This window comes from Rhinoraja longicauda, chromosome 7 (genome assembly GCF_053455715.1).
Source record: "Rhinoraja longicauda isolate Sanriku21f chromosome 7, sRhiLon1.1, whole genome shotgun sequence".
In the NCBI taxonomy this organism is placed as follows: Eukaryota; Metazoa; Chordata; class Chondrichthyes; order Rajiformes; family Arhynchobatidae; genus Rhinoraja; species Rhinoraja longicauda.
In genome coordinates, this window is record NC_135959.1 from 54,291,857 (window position 1) to 54,317,047 (window position 25,191).

Here is a 25,191-nt window from a genome sequence, read left to right on the forward strand (position 1 = left end):
GATCAGTCTTGTCATTGTTGTAAAGTTCATTCCAAACCAATTGATAATTTTATATTCTTGATAATTCTTATCAGTGCCAGGGAAATAAATTGATATTGTAATTGCAATGAATGATTTCATAACATAGTCTTTTTCAGTTTTGATGTGAACTCATACCAAATTATAAAAATGGTGTCAATGAGAAGCCTTATTTCACTTTGAACATGCCAAAAAAAGGAGCTATATTCCCACCACTTTGGGCAGGATTCAAATGCAGGTCCTAGATTTAAAAATTCATTCTACTAACTAACTGGATGACGCATCATAATTTAAAAAGATGTTCTTTACAATTCTGATAACAGATTTGTTGTTCCCTCTGTTTATTATAAAGATATTGATAACTCCATATAACTCTTTCCTCTGAGATGCTACATGTGGAAGTTTATTCACAAATACTGTTGTTTATGGCACTAGATGCTTTTACTTGTTGTTTTGACTAAAACATTTAAATTGTCATGTGTCATACACAAGGTTTTTTATTAAAACCATACCTGCCTGAACATGTTATTTCCTCTTTACACTATGCATCATTAATGCCATCTCTTTAAAATCTGTTTGAGTCATACCTGTCTAAAGTAATTTATAGTAAATCTAAATAGTTCTCATTTTTGATGATGCTCCCTAATAACTTTGTTAAGTGAAATCAACACTTCCTGTGTACGATTACAATTCCTGATAATCCTCTTCATTACTGTTGGCAATGATCAGTGCTGTTCAAAATTCAGTCTTTTGCTTTTGTAAATGATCGATCAATTTATCCGTTAACCAACTGATCAACCGAATCATCCCAGTAAATCACCTCACCAGACTTCATATTTATCTCCTCAGCTGTGCACTCTTCTGCCTTTCATCATCCGTATCTTGTAGGATATTCCATAAAAAGTATTATTCCATGCTACTTGGATCAGTCTGTCCTTTTTTATATATATCTTTTAATAGGACAAAGCACCATGATCATTGTGTATTATTTTCTGTATAGTTTTAAATCCACTGTAAGTAGTTCTAATTGTAACTTTCCGTAAAAGTATATTTACTGCTGTCTTGCGTCTGTTTCAGCCGTTGCTATTCTGGTTCCTTTACATATCTGACTTTTGCAAATCCTCCTTCCCACTTTTCTTTCACTAGTGTGGTATCTGCTATCTTCTTTAAGGAGAAAATAGACTTTAACTCATTTTTTACTGGTCTAAATCACAATTATCGTGAAGAAACTTCCCCTTTCAATTTCCTTATTATGAACATTTATTTATGCATCTTCTGTCCAATTTTATGGTGCTGACTATTACATTTGTTATTCTCAAGGTAGTGCCATTAATCTTCAATGGGCTTGCATTTACTGAAAGCTTGTGTCATAGTAATGGCACATCTACAGCGTACATCATTATTATCATTTTGCAGAAATTCCAGGAAATAATGCGTAAGTGACTCCTGCCATTATATATACCACATGATAATTTTGCTGCCACTCTTTTGCTGCTCCACAGGGAGTTTTACCCAAAAATAGTTAAACAGCTAATTATCATCATACTGCTGCCCAAACCCCAATCAAATTATTATTAGGTTAGAGTTTTCTGTTACTTGATCTATGGAAGAAAGGCACCAGAAACATAAGTATAAGAAAATAACTGCAGATGCTGGTACAAATCGATTTATTCACAAAATGCTGGAGTAACTCAGCAGGTCAGGCAGCATCTCGGGAGAGAAGGAATGGGTGACGTTTCGGGTCGAGACCCTTCTTCAGACTGATGTCGGGGGTGGGACAAAGGAAGGATATAGGTGGAGACAGGAAGATAGAGGGAGATCTGGGAAGGAGGAGGGGAAGGGAGGGACAGAGGAGCTATCTGAAGTTGGAGAAGTCGACGTTCATACCACCGGGCCGCAAACTGCCCAGGCGAAATATGAGGTGCTGCTCCTCCAATTTCCGGCGGGCCTCACTATGGCACTGGAGGAGGCCCATGACAGAGAGGTCAGACTGGGAATGGGAGGGGGAGTTGAAGTGCTGGGCCACCGGGAGATCAGTGGCGTTAATGCGGACCGAGCGCAGGTGTTCAGCGAAGCGATCGCCGAGCCTGCGCTTGGTTTCGCCGATATAGATGAGTTGACATCTAGAGCAGCGGATGCAATAGATGAGGTTGGAGGAGGTGCAGGTGAACCTCTGTCTCACCTGGAAAGAATGTTTGGGTCCTTTGATGGAGTTGAGGGGGGAGGTAAAGGGACAGGTGTTGCATCTCGTGCGGTTGCAAGGGAAAGTGCCCGGGGTTAGGGTGGTTTGGGTAGGAAGGGACGAGTGGACCAGGGAGTTGCGGAGGGAACGGTCTCTGCGGAATGCAGAGAGGGGAGGGGAGGGGATGGGAAGATATGGCCAGTGGTGGGGTCCTGTTGTAGGTGACGGAAATGTTGGTGGATGATATGTTGGATCCGCTGGCTGGTGGGGTGGAAGGTGAGAACGAGGGGGATCCTGTCCTTGTTGCGAGTGGGGGGATGGGGAGCAAGAGCGGAGCTGCGGGATGTAGAAGAGACCCTAGTGAGAGCCTCATCTATAATGGAGGAGGGGAAGCCCCGTTTTCTGAAAAACGAGGACATCTCGGAAGCCCTAGTCTGAAACACCTCATCCCGGGCACAGATGCGGCGTAGACGGAGGAATTGGGAGTAGGGGATAGACTTTTTGCAGGGGACCGGGTGGGAAGAAGTGTAGTCCAGATAGCTGTGCGAGTCGGTGGGCTTGTAATAAATGTCCGTCACTAATTTTTCTCCTGTGATGGAGATGGTGAGGTCCAGAAACGGGAGGGAGATGTCAGAGATAGTCCAGGTATATTTAAGGGCAGGATGGAAATTGGAGGTGAAGTGTATAAAGTCAGTGAGTTCTGCATGGGTGCAAGAGGTAGCACCAATGCAGTCGTCGATGTAGCGGAGGTAGAGTTCGGGGATGGGGCCAGTGTACGTCTGGAACAGGGATTGTTCGACGTACCCGACAAAGAGGCAGGCGTAGCTAGGGCCCATGCCCACCAGAAACATAATACTCTTTCGTTGGGATTAACTGAGAATTGATCACTTTTCAGTGAAGATCTTTTTTACTTTATTATCTCTTACTTTATTAGTGAATGGAAGTTTACATTTTAACAGCCAACCATTTTCTGAATAGTTGCCTTGGGCATCTCCAAATCATTTGACATGTATATCTAAATAAACTTGCCACTTTTCAGCTCCCTAAAGCAACTTTAATTTTGAAATTGCTTTATTAATGCTACATTCTGATTCCTTCCCCACAAATCCAAGTGTTTCCTGACCTGCATTAACTTCCTCTTTGTTCATTCATCCATTTATTAATGACCACCTCACTCACCTAAGTGTTACATGATGATTCCATATATTGTCCAAGATCAAATCCCACATCAGATTATGAGACCTTCATTATCTTTGGAGCAGTGGAGTTTTGTTTCTTTATTCATCAGGAATGGTACTACTTCATGTTTAACCAGCAACTACCACCTTTACCTTTGATGACTCCTTTCTTTGTTCTTTTCAATCAATATCTTTGGCTTCTACCTTTGATTTCAAATGGAAGCAAATTGCTAAAACTTCAATTAGCTTGGTTTTCTTCATACCAAAGCTTTTTTCCCCTCAATAACTCTGTACACTTTAAAGGCCAAGTCTTTGAATTCTGCTCACATATCTGGGAAGGCTGCTGGACTTTAGCACTTGGTATGTAAGGAAAATCGTGTACAGTGGTGCTCCTGTTTTTCATTCCTTTTGAATACCAAATTATGCGACTAATAGTCTAACTTCCTGGTCTTTCCTATTTTCATTCTTGGAGTTTGAAACCTGATACTCTGAAGCTTGAAACTGTTTTTTTAAGTTTAAAAGCACCCCTTGCATTGTTATCGACAGAAATAAACATGGGTAACATCTGACAGATATTATTGTATTGCTGATGCTAAGAAAAGTAACTCCGCAATACATCAACCCGTGCTGTGTCCTTGGTAATCGCAGGTATTGCAGCCATGGCTGATCTTCAGAACTGTCTATCCCCATTTATGTTGTATCTTCTGTTGATATATAAAATGGCTCTCAGCATTTCACACATGACAATGAGAGTACACCAGAAAGATCTGCCGTATGCAGGATATTATTACAATTCAGAAGTGGCATTGGCGAATGCTACTTTCCAATAGTACTGAGTCTTCCATAAGCTCCAATGACAAATTTCCCCTTAATTTCCCATAATTATCTTTTTACGAGGGGGGAAGGAGCGATGGCAGGGAACAAATCCTTGCTAGTTTTGGCAGAAAATTTGAATTGTATTAAACATTCAATACCTTTCAGCAATGAAAACCATCAGCAAAACTGATAAGTTCAAAAAGAATTAACATTTTGGATATAGGTTCACAACAGAATCATTAATATTTTCTGTGTAGTTTCGAATTTTGAGGATGTTTTTGTTTTTATAATTTAGATCTATTTAATCATTGATAACTTGATACATGTGTTGCAGTCATTTTTGCTCCTGGATGCTGTTTAATTATTTTCAGCTGCAGAATAATGCAAGGAAAATTATGCTTTCTGTATTGTTCTGACAGGCTAATCCAACAATCAGCAGACTCTCTGTGGAACATGGCTTTTGACTTCATTCTTGACAACGTTCAGGTTGTAATGCAACAAATCTACGGCAGCATGTTAAAATTTACATGAAAAGACATTGCTAGTGATATTTTTAAAATCTGTAAAACATTGGAGCCTGGAGCTCTCATCTTGTGCCATAAAACCTTTGTGAAGCTCTTAAAATTTGCATGGTAGAAATGCGTTGTGTTTTTATGAAACATTTCTGATAATGAAAACAACATTTTGTAGTTTTTTTCCCCCTCGGCAAAAATTGTGTACCAAATTCTCGTTGGTTGCATGTAAATAATTGTGTTGTAAAAATTATCATGTATGTAGAATACATTGTGTTTACAAAATTGTTGTTTATAAACAGTTTGTTTTTTTAGTGGTTTACTTCTATTTAATAAAAAAGTTTGTTGTGAATTCATAATATATTGTACACGCCCATCTTTTTAAAAATAAGGCACTGTATATTGGTACTTCAAATACAAGTCACCATAACTATTCATGCAGTATTTCTGACTAATAGCCATCAATGAAATGTAATTGTTCTTGTGCAAATTCTATGGCTCAGGCCTAGGGAACATTTTGCATATTACTTGGAATGTCTATAATTAAACTGCCTTAGTGATTGCTCACCACCCCTGCACAAATAAAGCAAAATTTAATAAACAGTTACAGATATGAAAAACTTAAAATCAAAAGATTGCGCCTTTTTAATAAACTCTACTCAAGCCTGGAGTTGTGTACTGCATTATCTTAGTCTGAATGAATATTGGCCAGTTTTTAACCAAGACTGTTAAGTCTCCCCCTTGTATGCTGCAGGGAAAATTAGCATCAGGATTCTCCTCAATCACTGTCTGCCAGTGGCCAAAGAACTGTTTACAGAATGGGTAGAGGCAAGATGGACCTGGAGTTGTCATGCAGTGAAGATTAAGAAAATAGCAGAGACCAGCACTATAATACTCCCTTCAACCTCAAAATACTTGAACCATCAGTAAGGAACTGTTGGGCACCACCCTCAAATTCAGCTCCATAGAAATTCATTCCACCTTCTGCTTTCTACATGACAGGATGCAAACCATGCTACTACCAGGTTAACAACAGCACCAGTTGCAGCGAAGACCAAGGGCAAGTAAGGCTATGCCATCACCTCATCAAACATCCCATGTGAGTTGGGCCAATCTTCAGGATGAATGGGAAACTTTGATCTACACCATATGCATTCCAGAATCAATGTCATTAAGTTGAATTGTAAGCATACAAGAAACTGCATTTACCTGATCTATTCCTCATGATTTTGTACACATATATAAGATCGAGATTGAGAATGATCAGCCATGATCACATTGAATGGCGGTACTGGCTCGAAGGGCCTCCTCCTGCACCTATTGTCTATTATCACCCCATGTCCTCGTGTGCTTCAAGGAATAAAGTTCTAGCCTGCTCAACTGCACCCTATTGTTCAGGCCCTCGAATCCTGGCAACATCTTCGTAAATCTTCCCTGCACCCTCTCCAGCTTGACAACATCTTTCCTATAACGGTGACCAAAAGTAAAGAAAATACTCTAAATGTGGTTTCTGATTGATGAAGGCCGATCAATCAAAGCCTATTTGATGACCCTCTCCCTCTGATGCCACTTTCATGGAATTATGTACCTGCACTCTTAGATCCCTCTGCTCTACAACACCCCATAGCCCTACCATTCACTGTGTAGGTCGTGCTCTTGTTAGACTTCCCAAATGCAAGGATTTATTTTTGGATAAAAAAATTAAAAAAATTATGGATAGAAATGAAAGCAGAAAACATGATAAATTAGGATAGAATATTGAAAAGAAGAAGTCAAAAAACAATGAAAGTTAAGTTAATAATTAAAGTCAGCATAATAATTTTCTATTTAATATTCCAAAAGTCAACCTGCTTATTTAATGAATCATCTAAAATCCCAGGATCATGAAAATGTAATGACAGTGGGAGCTTTGAGCAACTAATCATTTTTGTTTTATTTCATATAAACAAGCTTACTACCATTTGAACAAATGTACACAAAGCATTTTTGAAACTTGATAAATAATGAAGATAAATCTAAAAATGTGGGCATGTAGTAATAATGGCAAATGGAATCTAGCTAAATCTCATTTTTACTATTCCCTACATCTAGCCTAAGTTAATCTATGTACCAATATTTTGAGGCATGTTCAAATACTAAGAACAGTTGGTTTCAGCTGCTTTCAACTTCCCTACATAACCACTACCCTGCAGTTGGGAATTCAGTTCCATTGACATGAAATTTGAATTACACTCGACTGTGACTGTACCCCAAAACCATGCACATTGGTCTCAAACAAAATGAATAACAACTGAGAGAAGTATCAGAGGATAGCTGTTGCTCAAAGGACTAACACCTTTCCAGGAAGGTGGAACATGTTGGGAGTTATGTGCAATGAAACCTTTCAAATAACAACAAAACATGCAGCCATTGTTGTACTGTGTGAAGCACTATGCTTTGTTTCCTGTGCACAAATTTGGCCAGTGATTATGGGCTTTCTGTTTCGTCAACAATTAGCTTCCACCTACCCATCAATTATAATTGATTTTAGAATGATACATTATCAAAAATACAAATGTCATCATCATCAGCTTTATTTGTGATTTCAGCTTTGAAAGTTTACAGTCTGGGTCACACAACCATCAACTGTACAAATAATAAAAGGCTGCTCTGTTTTTTTTCACAATGCAGGTGGAATTCTATTACCTAATTCTCTATAAAAGTTCATAGGCACAAAAGCAGAGTATGTGTAATGAAGTGACTGAGAAAAGGAATTCTTGGATTAGAGAAAATCTCCCTAGATCCAAAATTACTTGTCAAAAAGGCTGTACACTGCTTCTGCACTGTAGCTCACAGGATTCAAATGCTTTTTATTCATTATTTCACACAGTTAAAATGATTGGGGCGCACTGCTTTCATGTCCCATGTAATGAAAGCGAAGATTTAAAAACAGCAACCTGTCCTGAAGATAAGGGCGGGCAGGAAAAATAACCAGGCACCTTGAGAATTGTCAGAATATGTAAAACTGATCACTGTCAAACCAGTGTAAGTGTTTTGGTTTGTCATGGAAAACATTTACTAGCTATAACCACTTTTTACTCTGGATTCTGGCTCTTCAGCACTCCAGCATGGCTTATTACAAGGTCTTGTTTCAGCAGAGACCTTCAATCTCACTCAGTCCTCCCTTTGCTGGAGTTTGGAAATGAAAACAAACTGCATTAGATAATTTCAAATGTTTTCTTCAGTTCCATGATGAGCTGCCAATCAGACTTCTGCATCTCATCTCTGAACCAATCTTTCAAGGCATCAATGGATTGTCGGCTGATCTGTAATACAAAATATTATAATTCAACAAAGATGGTACAAAAGATGATTATCAGACATAAACTCTGCACAAAAACAAATGATATTGAGCCTCAAACAACACCACATGTAGCCTTCATATTCATCTGTTGTTCTTCCCGTCCCGGCTTTGTTTCCTCTGTATAAAGGGATTCTATATTTGCACTCGATTTTAGTGGTGTCATCAGTGCCCTTGTCTCTCATTGTTACATCTGACTTCTCTGAAAAAGTTTTCAAATCCACTATCACTCAGTACCACAGAAAGCAAAAGCACAGAACCAGTTTGCTATTTTTACATTATTTTACATGATGCTAGAACTCTAAATTCACATTTTTGTGGTTGTAGATGCTGATGGGATCAAGGGCTGTGCTTGATTAGGCCATATTGAATCAACAAAGTCAGCTTCTCTCACCTCATTGTCGTAATCAAGGCATGTCTCTGTTAGTTCCCTTTCAGATGCTAATTAAATGTGATATCTGTTCTAGGACACATGCTTACAAGTCGTTTAACTAGATTAGGAACTGAAAAAAAGTTAACGCCTGTAGCAGCCACAATTTATTCCTAGGTTTTATCAGAGGTTGCTTACCATGTCTAGACAATATAATTGCAGTTATCTATGAATGATAGAAACATGGATTATTTAATATTTACAACAACTCTTCATCTAAATTCAGATTTAAGTTAAAACCATTGTTTTACAAGGCATTTAAGTCCTTGGAATCTCATCTAACACTTTTAATTGTGCCACTCCTTGTGTATTTATCTGTGTATTAAAGTAACTCAGTATTTGTTTTACTATATATACATATATATACACACACATCTAGTCTATCTATCTATCTATCTATCTATCTATATAATACTAAAACTCAGATCTTGTGAATATATATATATATTTTTTTTGGGTTTGACCTGAATATATCGTATATTTATACGTAACAGCGATTGCAGCAAAACGGCGGACCGTAGCACGACGGTTTTCGCACCGCCTCAATCGCCAATCTCGCGCTCGCTCGGCCGTGATCTTTTCATTTAATTTGGTCGCGTGTTTTTTAAGTTACAGAGGTTTTAAAGCGCTGCCCCCCCCCCCTTTTTCAGGGGGGCGCTGCGGTGCAGATTTAGTTTTCAGCTTGTGGCTTGTGACGGCTACATTTGTTTCGAAAAGTTTCCAGAAAAGGATTTAGTTTTCAGCTTGTGACGGCTACATTGTTTCGAAAAGCTTCCAGAAAAGCACTGATTGTTTTGTTATTGCAAGTCAAGTCAAGTCAATTATATTTGTATAGCACATTTAAAAACAACCCATGTTGACCAAAGTGCTGCACATCTGATTAGGAAAAAAAAAAAAAAAGAAGGTTATTGTGGTCACTTGACATACACAGATCAGGAGGACGGGCCCAAAGGGCACACTTGGAGAGTAAGAGTGGGGCTGGGGGAGGAGAGAATGGGGGGTGTGGGGACGGGCCCAACGGGCCCGCTTTGAACGGGGTCAAGTCAAGTCAATTAAAAACAACCCATGTTGACCAAAGTGCTGCACATCTCATTAGGAAAAAAAAAAAAAAAGAATCACTTGACATACACAGATCAGGAGGACGGGCCCAACGGGCACACTTGGAGAGTAAGAGTGGGGCTGGGGGAGGAGAGAATGGGGGGTGTGGGGACGGGCCCAACGGGCCCGCTTTGAACGGGCACACTTGTTCTAGTATACTATTAAAACTCAGATCTTGTTTATATATTTTTTTTGGGTTTGACCTGAATATATCGTATATTTATACGTAACAGCGATTGCAGCAAAACGGCGGACCGTAGCATGACGGCTTTCGCACCGCCTCAATCGCCAATCTCGCGCTCGCTCGGCCGTGATATTTTCATTTAATTTGGTCGCGTGTTTTTTAAGTTACAGAGGTTTTAAAGCGCTGCCCCCCCATTTTTCAGGGGGGCGCTGCGGTGCAGATTTAGTTTTCAGCTTGTGGCTTGTGACGGCTACATTTGTTTCCAAAAGTTTCCAGAAAAGGATTTAGTTTTCAGCTTGTGACGGCTACATTGTTTCGAAAAGCTTCCAAGTAGTCTTTTTTGTTATTGCAAGTCAAGTCAAGTCAAGTCAAGTCAGTTTTATTTGTATAGCACATTTAAAAACAACTCACGTTGACCAAAGTGCTGCACATCTGATTAGGAAAAAAAAAAAAAAGACAGTTATAGTGGTCACTTGACAGACAGAAAAGGATTTAGTTTTCAGCTTGTGACGGCTACATTGTTTCGAAAAGTTTCCAGAAAAGCACTGATTGTTTTGTTATTGCAAGTCAAGTCAAGTCAAGTCAAGTCAATTATATTTGTATAGCACATTTAAAAACAACCCATGTTGACCAAAGTGCTGCACATCTGATTAGGAAAAAAAAAAAAAAAAGAAGGCTATAGTGGTCACTTGACATACACAGATCAGGAGGACGGGCCCAACGGGCACACTTGGAGAGTAAGAGTGGGGCTGGGGGAGCAGAGAATGGGGGGTGTGGGGACGGGCCCAACGGGCCCTCTTTTCTAGTATACTATTAAAACTCAGATCTTGTTTATATATTTTTGTTGGGTTTGACCTGAATATACCGTATATTTATACGTAACAGCGATTGCAGCAAAACGGCCGACCGTAGCACGACGGTTTTCGCACCGCCTCAATCGCCAATCTCGCGCTCGCTCGGCCGTGATATTTTCATTTAATTTGGTCGCGTGTTTTTTAAGTTACAGAGGTTTTAAAGCGCTGCCCCCCCCTTTTTCAGGGGGGCGCTGCGGTGCAGATTTCGTTTTCAGCTTGTGGCTTGTGACGGCTACATTGTTTCGAAAACTTTCCAGAAAAGGATTTAGTTTTCAGCTTGTGACTTTAGTTTTCAGCTTGTGACGGCTACATTGTTTCGAAATAGTTTCCAGAAAAGCACTGATTGTTTTGTTATTGCAAGTCAAGTCAAGTCAATTATATTTGTATAGCACATTTTAAAACAACCCATGTTGACCAAAGTGCTGCACATCTGATTAGGAAAAAAAAAAAAAAAGGTTATAGTGGTCACTTGACATACACAGATCAGGAGGACGGGCCCAACGGGCACACTTGGAGAGTAAGAGTGGGGCTGGGGGAGGAGAGAATGGGGGGTGTGGGGACGGGCCCAACGGGCCCGCTTTGCTAGTATACTATTAAAACTCAGATCTTGTATGTATATATATATATTCCACTGATGTCGGCTGAATACGGCAATTCCGGCAAAACGGTGAACCGTAGCGCCACGATTTTTGTACCGCCTTAATCAGCATGCGGTTCTCTGCTGGAAAATGATATTTTTATTTAATTCGGATGCATATTTTTTAAGTTACAGAGGTTTAAAAGTGCTGCCCCCCCTCATTTATCGAAGTTTTGACAGAAGGGGGGCGCTGCGGTGCGGCAGTGCTCAGTACGCATGCGCGGAATCTCCTCACTCTGTACTCAGCACGCATGCGCGGCATCTCCTCACTCGCACCAAAACAATGGACGCCGTTAGCGGCGCCAGCCCGCGATCACCGGCTCACCTCTCCTCTCTCCCCTTGCTTCTCTCCTCTCTCCCACACCCGGGAGAACATCTCCCCGCTATCCCCCCCCCCCCCCGGGCCTTTGAATGATGCGATCTCCCGAAGCCCCCCCCCCCCCACCGGAATTTTCACTGATCCGATCACCCGCACCCCCCCACCCGGGCCTTTAACTGATGCTAAGAGTGTGTCTGGGGGAGAGAAAATGGGGGGGGGGGGCTGAGAATGGGGAATGGGACAACAGGGGTAGTGCGGAGGGGAATTGGTGGTGGGGGAAAGAGGGGTACGGGGGAAAGAGGGGTACTGGGAAAAGGCGAGGTCCATATCCCTCCCCTCTCCCCCATCCCTCCCTCCCCCCTCTCTCCCCCCCTCCCTCCCTCCATAAATACCACCCCATCTCTCATCACCCTCCCCCCTCCCTCCACCCTCCATCCTCAACACATCCCTCCCTCCACCACTCCCTCCCCCTCGATCACTCCACACCTCCCTCCCCCAAACCTCCCTCTCCCTCCCTCCCCCCTTCACTCCCTCACCCCCTCCCGGATACAATGGAAACCCTAAGAGGACGGGCCAAAGGGGAGAGTGTGGGGAGAGTAAGAGTGGGGATGGGGGACGAGAGAATGGGGGTGTGGGGAATGGGCCCAACGGGCCCACCTTGTCTAGTATAATACTAAAACTCAGATCTTGTGAATATATATATATATATTTTTTGGGTTTGACCTGAATATATCGTATATTTATTCGTAACAGCGATTGCAGCAAAACGGTGGACCGTAGCATGACGGTTTTCGCACCGCCTCAATCGCCAATCTCGCGCTCGCTAGGCCGTGATATTTTCATTTAATTTGGTCGCATGTTTTTTAAGTTACAGAGGTTTTAAAGCGCTGCCCCCCCCTTTTTCAGGGGGGCGCTGCGGTGCAGATTTAGTTTTCAGCTTGTGGCTTGTGACGGCTACATTGTTTTGAAAACTTTCCAGAAAAGGATTTAGTTTTCAGCTTGTGACGGCTACATTGTTTCGAAAAGTTTCCAGAAAAGCACTGATTGTTTTGTTATTGCAAGTCAAGTCAAGTCAAGTCAATTAAAAACAACCCATGTTGACCAAAGTGCTGCACATCTGATTAGGAAAAAAAAAAAAAAAGGTTATAGTGGTCACTTGACATACACAGATCAGGAGGACGGGCCCAACGGGCACACTTGGAGAGTAAGAGTGGGGCTGGGGGAGGAGAGAATGGGGGGTGTGGGGACGGGCCCAACGGGCCCGCTTTGCTAGTATACTATTAAAACTCAGATCTTGTATGTATATATATATATTCCACTGATGTCGGCTGAATACGGCAATTCCGGCAAAACGGTGAACCGTAGCGCCACGATTTTTGTACCGCCTTAATCAGCATGCGGTTCTCTGCTGGAAAATGATATTTTTATTTAATTCGGATGCATATTTTTTAAGTTACAGAGGTTTAAAAGTGCTGCCCCCCCTCATTTATCGAAGTTTTGACAGAAGGGGGGCGCTGCGGTGCGGCAGTGCTCAGTACGCATGCGCGGAATCTCCTCACTCTGTACTCAGCACGCATGCGCGGCATCTCCTCACTCGCACCAAAACAATGGACGCCGTTAGCGGCGCCAGCCCGCGATCACCGGCTCACCTCTCCTCTCTCCCCTTGCTTCTCTCCTCTCTCCCACACCCGGGAGAACATCTCCCCGCTATCCCCCCCCCCCCCCCGGGCCTTTGAATGATGCGATCTCCCGAAGCCCCCCCCCCCCCCACCGGAATTTTCACTGATCCGATCACCCGCACCCCCCCACCCCCCCCCGGGCCTTTAACTGATGCTAAGAGTGTGTCTGGGGGAGAGAAAATGGGGGGGGGGGCTGAGAATGGGGAATGGGACAACAGGGGTAGTGCGGAGGGGAATTGGTGGTGGGGGAAAGAGGGGTACGGGGGAAAGAGGGGTACTGGGAAAAGGCGAGGTCCATATCCCTCCCCTCTCCCCCATCCCTCCCTCCCCCCTCTCTCCCCCCCTCCCTCCCTCCATAAATACCACCCCATCTCTCATCACCCTCCCCCCTCCCTCCACCCTCCATCCTCAACACATCCCTCCCTCCACCACTCCCTCCCCCTCGATCACTCCACACCTCCCTCCCCCAAACCTCCCTCTCCCTCCCTCCCCCCTTCACTCCCTCACCCCCTCCCGGATACAATGGAAACCCTAAGAGGACGGGCCAAAGGGGAGAGTGTGGGGAGAGTAAGAGTGGGGATGGGGGACGAGAGAATGGGGGTGTGGGGAATGGGCCCAACGGGCCCACCTTGTCTAGTATAATACTAAAACTCAGATCTTGTGAATATATATATATATATTTTTTGGGTTTGACCTGAATATATCGTATATTTATTCGTAACAGCGATTGCAGCAAAACGGTGGACCGTAGCATGACGGTTTTCGCACCGCCTCAATCGCCAATCTCGCGCTCGCTCGGCCGTGATATTTTCATTTAATTTGGTCGCGTGTTTTTTAAGTTACAGAGGTTTTAAAGCGCTGCCCCCCCCCCTTTTTCAGGGGGGCGCTGCGGTGCAGATTTAGTTTTCAGCTTGTGGCTTGTGACGGCTACATTGTTTCGAAAACTTTCCAGAAAAGGATTTAGTTTTCAGCTTGTGACGGCTACATTGTTTCGAAAAGTTTCCAGAAAAGCACTGATTGTTTTGTTATTGCAAGTCAAGTCAAGTCAAGTCAATTAAAAACAACCCATGTTGACCAAAGTGCTGCACATCTCATTAGGAAAAAAAAAAAAAAAGGTTATAGTGGTCACTTGACATACACAGATCAGGAGGACGGGCCCAACGGGCACACTTGGAGAGTAAGAGTGGGGCTGGGGGAGGAGAGAATGGGGGGTGTGGGGACGGGCCCAACGGGCCCGCTTTGAACGGGCACACTTGTTCTAGTATAAGTGTTATATATATATATATATGCGCGTAACAGCGGTTTCTCTGATTTCGTCAAAACGGTGAACCGTAGCGCCACGATTTGTGCACCGCCTTAATCACCACGCGGTTATCTGCTGCAAAATTGTTTTTTATTTAATTCGGTCGCATGTTTTTTAAGTTACAGAGGTTTTAAAGCGCTCCCCCCCCCCCCCCCCTAAATTATAGGGGGCGCTGTGGTGCGGATTTATTGAAGGTCTTCAGCTTATGATGTCACAATGCCCCTGTGAGATGGGTGATACATTGTTGCGAATACAGATCGCCGTGAGAAGCACTTGGTCAAGTCAAGTCAAGTCAATTTTATTTGTATAGCACATTTAAAAACAACCCACGTTGACCAAAGTGCTGTACATCTGATTAGGTACTAAGGAAAAAAATGAAATATACAGTGGCACGCAAACAGTTCACAGTACCTCCTCAATGAGCCTCAAACGCTAGGGAGTAGAAATAGGTTTTGAGCCTGGACTTAAAGGAGTGGATGGAGGGGGCAGTTCTGATGGGGAGAGGGATGCTGTTCCACAGTCTAGGAGCTGCAACCGCAAAAGCTCGGTAACCCCTGAGCTCGGTCCCCCATCCACGAAGGGGGACTGGGGAGGGGGACAACAGGGGTCATTGCAGAGGGGGCTTGGTGGTGGGGGAAAGAGGGGTACTGGGAAAAGGGGAGGTCCCCCTTCCCCCCTCAACCCCTTCATCCCCCCTCCTTCCCACCTCCATCCCCACTCCCTCCCCCCTCCTCCCCCTCCCTCCCCAACTCCCTCCCCCCTCCCTCCCCACCTCCCTCACCCATCCCCCCCTAACTACCCCACTCCCTCCTTCCCTCCATCCCTCCCTCCCCCCTCCCTCCACCCTTCCATCCCTCTCCCCCACCCCCCTCCTTCCACCCTCCCTACCCTCTCCCGGTTACAATGGAAATCCTACGGGGACGGGCCCAACGGGGAAAGAGGGGTACTGGGAAAAGGGGAGGTCCCCCTCCCTCCCCGTTCCCCCCTCCCTCCCCGTTCCCCCCTCCCTCCCCCTCCCCCCTTACCCACCTCCCTCCCCTCTCCCTCCCCCCCTCCACCCCCCTCCCCCCCCCTCCCCTCCTCCCTCCACACCTCCCTCCTCCCTCCCTCCCTCCCTCCCCTCCCGGTTACAATGGAAACCCTACGAGGACGGGCCCAACGGGGAAAGAGGAGTATTGGGAAAAGGGGAGGTCCCCCTCCCTCCCCCTCCCCCCCTCCCCCTCTCCCTCCCCCCCATCCCCCCTCCCTCCCCCTCCACACCTCCCTCCTCCCTCCCTCCCCCTTCCCTCCCTCCCCTCCTCCCGGTTACAATGGAAACCCTACGAGGACGGGCCCAACGGGGAAAGAGGGGTACTGGGAAAAGGGGAGGTCCCCATCCCTCCCCCCTTCCCCCTCCCTCCCCCCCCTCCCCCCGCTACCCGCCTCCCTCCCCTTTCCCTCCCCTCTCCCCCCCCTTCCCCCCCTCCCTTCCCTCCTCCCTCCACACCTCCCTCCCTCCCCCTTCCCTCCCTCCCCTCCTCCTGGTTACAATGGAAACCCTACGAGGACGGGCCCAACGGGGAAAGAGGGGTACTGGGAAAAGAGGAGGTCCACCTCCCTCCCCCCTCCCCCCCCTCCCCCCCTCTCCCTCCCCTCCCCCCCTCTCCCTCCCCTCTCCCTCCCCTTCACCCCTCCCCTCCCCCCTACCTCCCCTCTCCCTCCCCCCTCCCCTCCCCCCTCCCCTCCCCCCCCCCTCCCTCCCATCTCCCCCCCCTCCCTCCCCCCTCCCTCCTCCCCTCCCTCCCCCACCCCTCCTCCCCTCCCTCCCCCACCCCTCCTCCCTCCCCCGAACCCTCCCCCTTTCCTCCCCCCCACTCCCCTCCCGGTTACAATGGAAACCCTACGAGGACGGGCCCAACGGGCACACTTGTGCTAGTATACTATTAAAACTCAGATCTTGTGAATATATCAATATGTTTGTTACATGTTTATTTGTATCAGTGATTTCGGCAAAACGGTAAACAGTCGCGCCACGGCTTTTGCACCGCTTTGATCACCAACCTCCCGGCTAACCGGCCGCGATATTTTCATTTAATTTGGTCGCATGTTTTTTAAGTTACAGAGGTTTTAAAGCGCTGCCCCCCCTGATTTATCGAAGTTTTTACAGAAGGGGGGCGCTGCGGTGCGGATTAATCTTCATTGTGATGTCACAATGCCCCTGTGAGATGAACTCGAGCTGACCCCCCTTCCCCCCACCGCGGTATTCAGCGTGTGAGGTCACAATGGACAAGCAGCTGCTATTGGGTGTCTGCTCTTTACAAATTTACATTTTTTTATTTTTAACCTTTTTTTTCAAGGTCTTCAGCTTGTGACGTCACAATGCTTGGGTGCGATGGGATACTTTGTTGCGAAAAGCAACTGATTATTTTTTAAAGTTGTGTTTTTTATTGCAAGTCACTTAACATACACAGATCAGCATGGGGCCCCTATGCACGTGGGCCGGGGCAAGTGTTGCGAAAAAAGAAAGGGGAGGTCCCCCTTCCCCCCTCAACCCCTTCCTCCCCACTCCTTCCCAACTCCCTCCCCATCCCTCCCAACTCCCTCCCCATCCCTCCCCACCTCCCTCACCCCTCGGGGATGGGCCCAATGGGGAAAGAGGGGTACTGGGAAAAGGGGAGGTCCCCCTCCCTCCCCTCTCCCTCCCCTCTCCCTCCCCCCTTCCCCTCTCCCTCCCCCCTTCCCCTCTCCCTCCCCCCTTCCCCTCTCCCTCCCCCCTCCCTCCACCTCCCCCCTTCCCTCCCACCCCTTCCCCCTCCCCTCCCCCCTCCATCCCCTTCCCCTCCTCCCTCCCTCCCCCCCCGCCTCCCGGTTACAATGAAAACCCTACGGGGACGGGACCAACGGGGAAAGAGGGGTACTGGGAAAAGGGGAGGTCCCCCTCCATCCCCCCTCCCCTCCCCCCCAACCCCCTCCCCTTCCCCATCCCCTCCCCCCTTCCCCCCTCCACTCCACCTCCCTCCCCCTCCCCTCCTCCCTCCACACCTCCCTCCCCCCCTCCCGGTTACAATGGAAACCCTACGAGGACGGGCCCAACGGGGAAAGAGGGGTACTGGGAAAAGGGGAGGTACCCCTCCCTCCCCCCTCCCCCTCCCTCCTCCTTCCCTCCTTCCACCCTCCCTCCCCCCCTCCCAGTTACAATGGAAACCCTATGGGGATGGGCCCAACGGGGAAAGAGGGGTACTGGGAAAAGGGGAGGTCCCCCTCCCTCCCTGTTCCCCCCTCCCTCCCCCTCCCCCCTTACCCACCTCCCTCCCCTCTCCCCCCCCTCCCCCCCCTCCCCCCCTCTCCCCCCCTCCACCCCCCTCCCCTCCCTCCCCCTCCCCTCCTCCCTCCACACCTCCCTCCTCCCTCCCTCCCTCCCCCTTCCCTCCCTCCCCCCCCGGTTACAATGGAAACCCTACGAGGACGGGCCCAACGGGGAAAGAGGGATACTGGGAAAAGGGGAGGTCCCCCCTCCCTCCCCCCTTCCCTCCCCCCTTCCCCCCTCCCTCCCCCCTTCCCTCCCCCCTTCCCCCCTCCCCTCCCCCCTCCCTCGATAAGCAACTGATTGTTTTTTAAAGTTGTGTTTTTTATTGCAAGTCACTTAACATACACAGATCAGCATGGGGCCCCTATGCTCGTGGGCCACCGGGGCAAGTGTTGCGAAAAAAGAAAGGGGAGGTCCCCCTTCCCCCCTCAACCCCTTCCTCCCCACTCCTTCCCAACTCCATCCCCATCCCTCCCCACCTCCCTCACCCCTCGGGGATGGGCCCAATGGGGAAAGAGGGGTGCTGGGAAAAGGGGAGGTCCCCCTCCCTCCCCCCTTCCCCTCTCCCTCCCCCCTCCCTCCACCTCCCCCCCTTCCCCCTCCCCTCCCACCCCTTCCCCCTCCCCTCCCACCCCTTCCCCCTCCCCTCCCCCCTCCATCCCCTTCCCCTCCTCCCTCCCTCCCCGCCTCCCGGTTACAATGGAAACCCTACGGGGACGGGACCTACGGGGACGGGACCAACGGGGAAAGAGGGGTACTGGGAAAAGGGGAGGTCCCCCTCCATCCCCCCTCCCCTCCCCCCCCAACCCCCTCCCCCCTTCCCCATCCCCTTCCCCCCTCCACTCCACCTCCCTCCTCCTCCCTCCACACCTCCCTCCACACCTCACTCCCCCCCTCCCAGTTACAATGGAAACCCTACGAGGACGGGCCCAACGGGGAAAGAGGGGTACTGGGAAAAGGGGAGGTCCCCCCCCTCCCCTCCCCCCTCCCTCCCCCTTCCCTCCTTCCACCCTCCCTCCCCCCCTCCCAGTTACAATGGAAACCCTACGGGGATGGGCCCAACGGGGAAAGAGGGGTACTGGGAAAAGGGGAGGTCCCCCTCAATCCCCCCTCCCCTCTCCCCCCTCCCCCCCCTCCCCCCTTCCCTCCCCCCCTCCCTCCCCCCTTCCCTCCCCCCCTCCCTCCCCCCCTCCCTCCCCCCCTCCCTCCCCCCCTCCCTCCCCCCCTCCCTCCCCCCCTCCCTCCCCCCCTCCCTCCCCCCCTCCCTCCCCCCCTCCCTCCCCCCCTCCCCATCCCCTCCTCCCTACACACCTCCCTCCTCCCTCCCTCCCCCTCCCTCCCTCCCCCGCCCTCCCCCCCGGTTACAATGGAAACCCTACGAGGACGGGCCCAACGGGGAAAGAGGGATACTGGGAAAAGGGGAGGTCCCCCCTCCCTCCTCCCCTCCCTCCCCCCCTCGCTCCCCCCTCCCCCCACCTTCCCCCCTCCTCTCCTCCCCTCCCCCTTCACCTCCTCCCCCTTCCCTCCCTCCCCTCCTCCCGGTTACAATGGAAACCCTATGAGGACGGGCCCAACGGGGAAAGAGGGGTACTGGGAAAAGGGGAGGTCCCCCCTCCCTCCTCCCCTCCCTCCCCTCCTCCCCTCCCCCCCCCTCCCCTCCTCCCTACATACCTCCCTCCTCCCTCCCTCCCCCCCGGTTACAATGGAAACCCTACGAGGACGGGCCCAACGGGGAAAGAGGGATACTGGGAAAAGGGGAGGTCCCCCCTCCCTCCCCCCTTCCCCCTCCCCTCCCCCTTCCCCCCTCCCCTCCCCCTCCTCCCCCTTCCCTCCCTCCCCTCCTCCCGGTTACAATGGAAACCCTATGAGGACGGGCCCAACGGGGAAAGAGGGGTACTGGGAAAAGGGGAGGTCCCCCTCCCTCCCTCCTTCCCCTCCCCCTTCCTCCCTACCCCCCTCCCCCCCTACCCTCCCCTCCCCCCTTACCCTCCCCTCCCCCCCCCCATCCCCCTCCCTCCCCTCCCCCCTATCCCCCTCCCCCCCCTCCCCCTCCCCCTCCCCCCTATCCCCCTCCCCTCCCCCCCTCCTCCCTCCCTCCCCCTTCCCTCCCCCCCACTCCCCTCCCGGTTACAATGGAAACCCTACGAGGACGGGCCCAACGGGCACACTTGTGCTAGTATAATACTAAAACTCAGATCTTGTGAATATATATATATATTTTTTTTGGGTTTGACCTGTATCGTATGTATATTTATTCGTAACAGCGATTGCAGCAAAACGGCGGACCGTAGCACGACGGTTTTCGCACCGCCTCAATCGCCAATCTCGCGCTCGCTCGGCCGTGATATTTTCATTTAATTTGGTCGCGTGTTTTTTAAGTTACAGAGGTTTTAAAGCGCTGCCCCCCCCCCTTTTTCAGGGGGGCGCTGCTGTGCAGATTTAGTTTTCAGCTTGTGGCTTGTGACGGCTACATTGTTTCGAAAAGTTTCCAGAAAAGGATTTAGTTTTCAGCTTGTGACGGCTACATTGTTTCGAAAAGTTTCCAGAAAAGCACTGATTGTTTTGTTATTGCAAGTCAAGTCAAGTCAATTATATTTGTATAGCACATTTAAAAACAACCCATGTTGACCAAAGTGCTGCACATCTGATTAGGAAAAAAAAAAAAAGGTTATAGTGGTCACTTGACATACACAGATCAGGAGGACGGGCCCAACGGGCACACTTGGAGAGTAAGAGTGGGGCTGGGGAGGAGAGAATGGGGGGTGTGGGGACGGGCCCAACGGGCCCGCTTTGAACGGGCACACTTGTTCTAGTATACTATTAAAACTCAGATCTTGTATGTATATATATATATTCCACTGATGTCGGCTGAATACGGCAATTCCGGCAAAACGGTGAACCGTAGCGCCACGATTTATGTACCGCCTTAATCAGCATGCGGTTCGCTGCTGGAAAATGATATTTTTATTTAATTCGGACGCATATTTTTTAAGTTACAGAGGTTTAAAAGTGCTGCCCCCCCTCATTTATCGAAGTTTTGACAGAAGGGGGGCGCTGCGGTGCGGCAGTGCTCAGTACGCATGCGCGGAATCTCCTCACTCTGTACTCAACACGCATGCGCGGCATCTCCTCACTCGCACCAAAACAATGGACGCCGTTAGCGGCGCCAGCCCGCGATCACCGGCTCACCTCTCCTCTCTCCCCTTGCTTCTCTCCTCTCTCCCACACCCGGGAGAACATCTCCCCGCTATCACCCCCCCCCCCGGGCCTTTGAATGATTAGATCTCCCGAAGCCCCCCCCCCCCACTGGACTTTTCACAGATCCGATCACCCGCACCCCTCCCCGGGCCTTTAACTGATGCTAAGAGTGTGTCTGGGGGAGAGAAAATGGGGGGGGGGGGGCTGAGAATGGGGAATGGGACAACAGGGGTAGTGCGGAGGGGAATTGGTGGTGGGGGAAAGAGGGGTACTGGGAAAAGGGGAGGTCCATATCCCTCCCCTCTCCCCCATCCCTCCCTCCCCCCTCTCCCCCCCCTCCCTCCCTCCTTACCACCCCATCTCTCATCACCCTCCCCCCCTCCCTCCACCCTCCATCCTCAACACATCCCTCCCTCCACCACTCCCTCCCCCTCGATCACTCCACACCTCCCTCCCCCAAACCTCCCTCCCCCAAACCTCCCTCTCCCTCCCTCCCCCCTTCACTCCCTCACCCCTTCCCAGATACAATGGAAACCCTAAGAGGACGGGCCAAAGGGGAGAGTGTGGGGAGAGTAAGAGTGGGGATGGGGGACGAGAGAATGGGGGAGTGGGGAATGGGCCCAACGGGCCCACTTTGTCTAGTATCTATCTATCTATCTATCTATCTATCTATCTATCTATCTATCTATCTATCTATCTATATACTACTAAAACTCAGATCTTGTGTTATATATATATATAACACTGATGTCGGCTGAATACGGCAATTCCGTCAAAACGGTGAACCGTAGCGCCACGATTTTTGTACCGCCTTAATCAGCATGCGGTTCGCTGCTGGAAAATGATATTTTTATTTAATTCGGACGCATATTTTTTAAGTTACAGAGGTTTAAAAGTGCTGCCCCCCCTGATTTATCGAAGTTTTGACAGAAGGGGGGCGCTGCGGTGCGGATTGTGATGTCACAATGCCCCTGTGAGATGGACTCGAGCTGACCCCCCTTCCCCCCCCCCAGCGGTATTCAGCGTGTGACGTCACAATGCCCCTGTGCTACATTGTTGCGAAGAGCTGTCAAGTCAAGTCCATTTTATTTGTATAGCACATTTAAAAACAACCCACGTTGACCAAAGTGCTGTACATCTGATTAGGTACTAAGGAAAAAATGAAACATACAGTGGCACGCAAACAGTTCACAGCGCCTCCTCAATGAGCCTCAAACGCTAGGGAGTAGAAATAGGTTTTGAGCCTGGACTTAAAGGAGTCGATGGAGGGGGCAGTTCTGATGGGGAGAGGGATGCTCTTTCCACCCTCCCCCTCTCTCCCTCCCCCCTCCCCCCTTTCCCCCCTCCCCCCCTTTCCGCCCTCCCCTTCCACCCTCCCCTCCCCCCTCCCTCCCCCTTCCCTCCCCCCACTCCCCTTCCCCCTTCCCCCTCCCCTCCTCCCTCCACACCTCCCTCCTCCCCCCCTCCCCCTTCCCTCCCTCCCCTTCTCCCGGTTACAATGTAAACCCTACGAGGACGGGCACAATGGGGAAAGAGGGGTACTGGGAAAAGGGGAGGTCCCCCTCCCTCCGCCCTTCCCCTCCCCCCTCCCTCCCCCTCCCCCTCTCTCCCTCCCCCTCCCCCTCTCTCCCTCCCCCCTTCCCCCCTCCCCTTCCCCCCCTCCCCTCCCCTACCCCCTCCCTCCCCCTCCCCTCCTCCCTCCACACCTCTCTCTCTCCCCCTTCCCTCCCTCCCCTCCTCCCGGTTACAATGGAAACCCTACGAGGACGGGCCCAACGGGCACACTTGAGATGGGTGCTACAGTGAGAAGCACTATGTGACCGCGAATGTTTCAAAACAAGCACTTAAAAAGCACTTATCTCTTTTTAAAGTATATTTTTTTATTGCAAGTCACTTAACATACACAGATCAGCATTGGGCCCATATGCTCGTGGGCCACCGGGGCAAGTGTTTCGAAAAAAGCACTGAGAGTGTGTATGGGGAGAGAGAGAATGGGGGGGGGGGTCTGTGAATGGGGACTGGGGACAACAGGGGTCGTTGCGGAGGGGGCTTGGTGGTGGGGGAAAGAGGGGTACTGGGAAAAGGGGAGGTCCCACTTCCCCCATCAACCCCTTCCTCCCCCCTCCTTCCCACCTCCATCCCCACTCCCTCCCCCCCTCCCTCCCCCCTCAATCCCAACCTCCATCACCACTCAGCCCCTAACTCCCCCCCTCCCTCCTTCCCTCCATCCCACCCTCCCCCACTCCCTCCCCCCTCCCTCCACCATTCCATCCCTCTCCCCCTCCCCCCTCCTTCCACCATCCCTCCACCCCTCCCGGTTACAATGGAAACCCTACAGGGACGGGCCCAACGGGGAAAGAGGGGTACTGGGAAAAGGGGAGATCCCCCTCCCTCCCCCCTCCCTCCCTCCCCCCTCCCCCCTACCCCCTCTCCCCTCTCCCCCTCCCTCCCCCTACCCCTTCACTCCCCCCTTCCCCCCTCCCCTCCCTCCCCCCTCCTCCCTCCCCCCTCCTCCCTCCCTCCCCCTTCCCTCCCTCCCCTCCTCCCGGTTACAATGGAAACCCTACGAGGACGGGCCCAACGGGGAAAGAGGGGTACTGGGAAAAGGGGAGATCCCCCTCCCTCCCTCCCCCCTCACTCCCCCTTACCTCCCCCTTACCTCCCCCCTACCTCCCCTCTCCCTCCCTCCTCCCCCCTTCCCCCCCTCCCCTCCCCCTCCCCTCCCCTCCTCCCTCCACACCTCCCTCCCTCCCCTCCCTCCCCTCCTCCCGGTTACAATGGAAACCCTACGAGCACGGGCCCAATGGGGAAAGAGGGGTACTGGGAAAAGGGGAGGTCCCCCCCCCTCCCTCCCCCCTCACTCCCTTCTCCCTCCCCCCTCCCTCCCCCTCCCCTTCCCCCCTCCCTCCCCTTCCCCCCTCCCCTCCCTCCCCCTCCCCCCTTCCCTCCCCTCTCCCTCCCTCCCTTCCCCCTCCCTCCCCTCCCCCCCTCCCTCCCCCTCCCCTCCCCCCTCCACACCTCCCTACTCCCTCCCTCCCCCTTCCCTACCCCCACTCCCCTCCCGGTTACAATGGAAACCCTACGAGGACGGGCCCAACGGGCACACTTGTTCTAGTATAATATTAAAACTCAGATCTTGTGTATATTTTTGAGAATGACCTGAACCGTACGTAACATCGATTGCGGAAAAAAGGCTGACCGTAGCGCGACGATTTTCACACCGCCTCAATCGCCAATCTCGCGCTCGCTCGGCCGTGATATTTTCATTTACTTTGGTCGCATGATTTTTAAGTTAGAGGTTTTAAAGCGCTGCCCCCCCCCCTTTTCAGGGGGGCGCTGCAGTGCAGATTTGGTCTTCAGCTTGTGACGGCTACATTGTTTCGAACATTGTTTCGAAAGTTTCCAGGATTGTTTTAAAGTGCTGTTTTTTGTTATTGCAAGTCAAGTCAAGTCAAGTCAATTATATTTGTATAGCACATTTAAAAACAACCCACGTTGACCAAAGTGCTGCACATCTGATTAGGAAAAAAAAAAGGAGGTTATAGTGGTCACTTGACATACACAGATCAGGAGGACGGGCCCAACGGGTAAGAGTGGGGCTGGGGGAGGAGAGAATGGGGGGTGTGGGGACGGGCCCAACGGGCCCGCTTTGAACAGGCACACTTGTTCTAGTATACTATTAAAACTCAGATCTTGTTTATATATTTTTTTTGGGTTTGACCTGAATATACCGTATATTTATACGTAACAGCGATTGCAGCAAAACGGCGGACCGTAGCACGACGGTTTTCGCACCGCCTCAATCGCCAATCTCGCGCTCGCTCGGCCGTGATATTTTCATTTAATTTGGTCGCGTGTTTTTTAAGTTACAGAGGTTTTAAAGCGCTGCCCCCCCCTTTTTCAGGGGGGCGCTGCGGTGCAGATTTAGTTTTCAGCTTGTGGCTTGTGACGGCTACATTTGTTTCCAAAAGTTTCCAGAAAAGGATTTAGTTTTCAGCTTGTGACGGCTACATTGTTTCGAAAAGCTTCCAAGTCGTCTTTTTTGTTATTGCAAGTCAAGTCAAGTCAAGTCAAGTCAGTTTTATTTGTATAGCACATTTAACCCACGTTGACCAAAGTGCTGCACATCTGATTAGGAAAAAAAAAAAAAGAAGGCT

The 25,191-nt window shown here is 49.8% G+C and overlaps 2 protein-coding genes across 3 annotated transcripts in view; one reads left to right on the top strand and one right to left on the bottom strand.

Moving 5' to 3' along the window:
• Positions 1 to 5,289, top strand: part of rev1 (REV1 DNA directed polymerase) — an 87,611-nt gene extending 82,322 nt beyond the window's left edge. The window contains exons 23-24 of one of the 2 annotated variants that reach the window (XR_013547484.1): positions 1,339 to 1,453; positions 4,614 to 4,732. Coding sequence is in view for 1 of the 2 variants with exons in the window: in XM_078402609.1 (XP_078258735.1) it covers positions 4,614 to 4,725 (112 nt within the window). In the remaining variant the exon portion in view is untranslated. Of the gene's footprint in view, positions 1 to 1,338; positions 1,454 to 4,613 lie in introns of both variants that reach the window. The other variant, XM_078402609.1, reaches the window with a different exon arrangement.
• A 1,308-nt stretch (positions 5,290 to 6,597) lies between these two features.
• eif5b (eukaryotic translation initiation factor 5B) overlaps positions 6,598 to 25,191 on the bottom strand; it is a 65,717-nt gene continuing 47,123 nt past the window's right edge. The window contains exon 24 of the mRNA XM_078402610.1: positions 6,598 to 8,011. Within this exon, the coding sequence (XP_078258736.1) occupies positions 7,904 to 8,011 (108 nt within the window). The 3' untranslated portion in view covers positions 6,598 to 7,903. The remainder of the gene's footprint in view (positions 8,012 to 25,191) is intronic.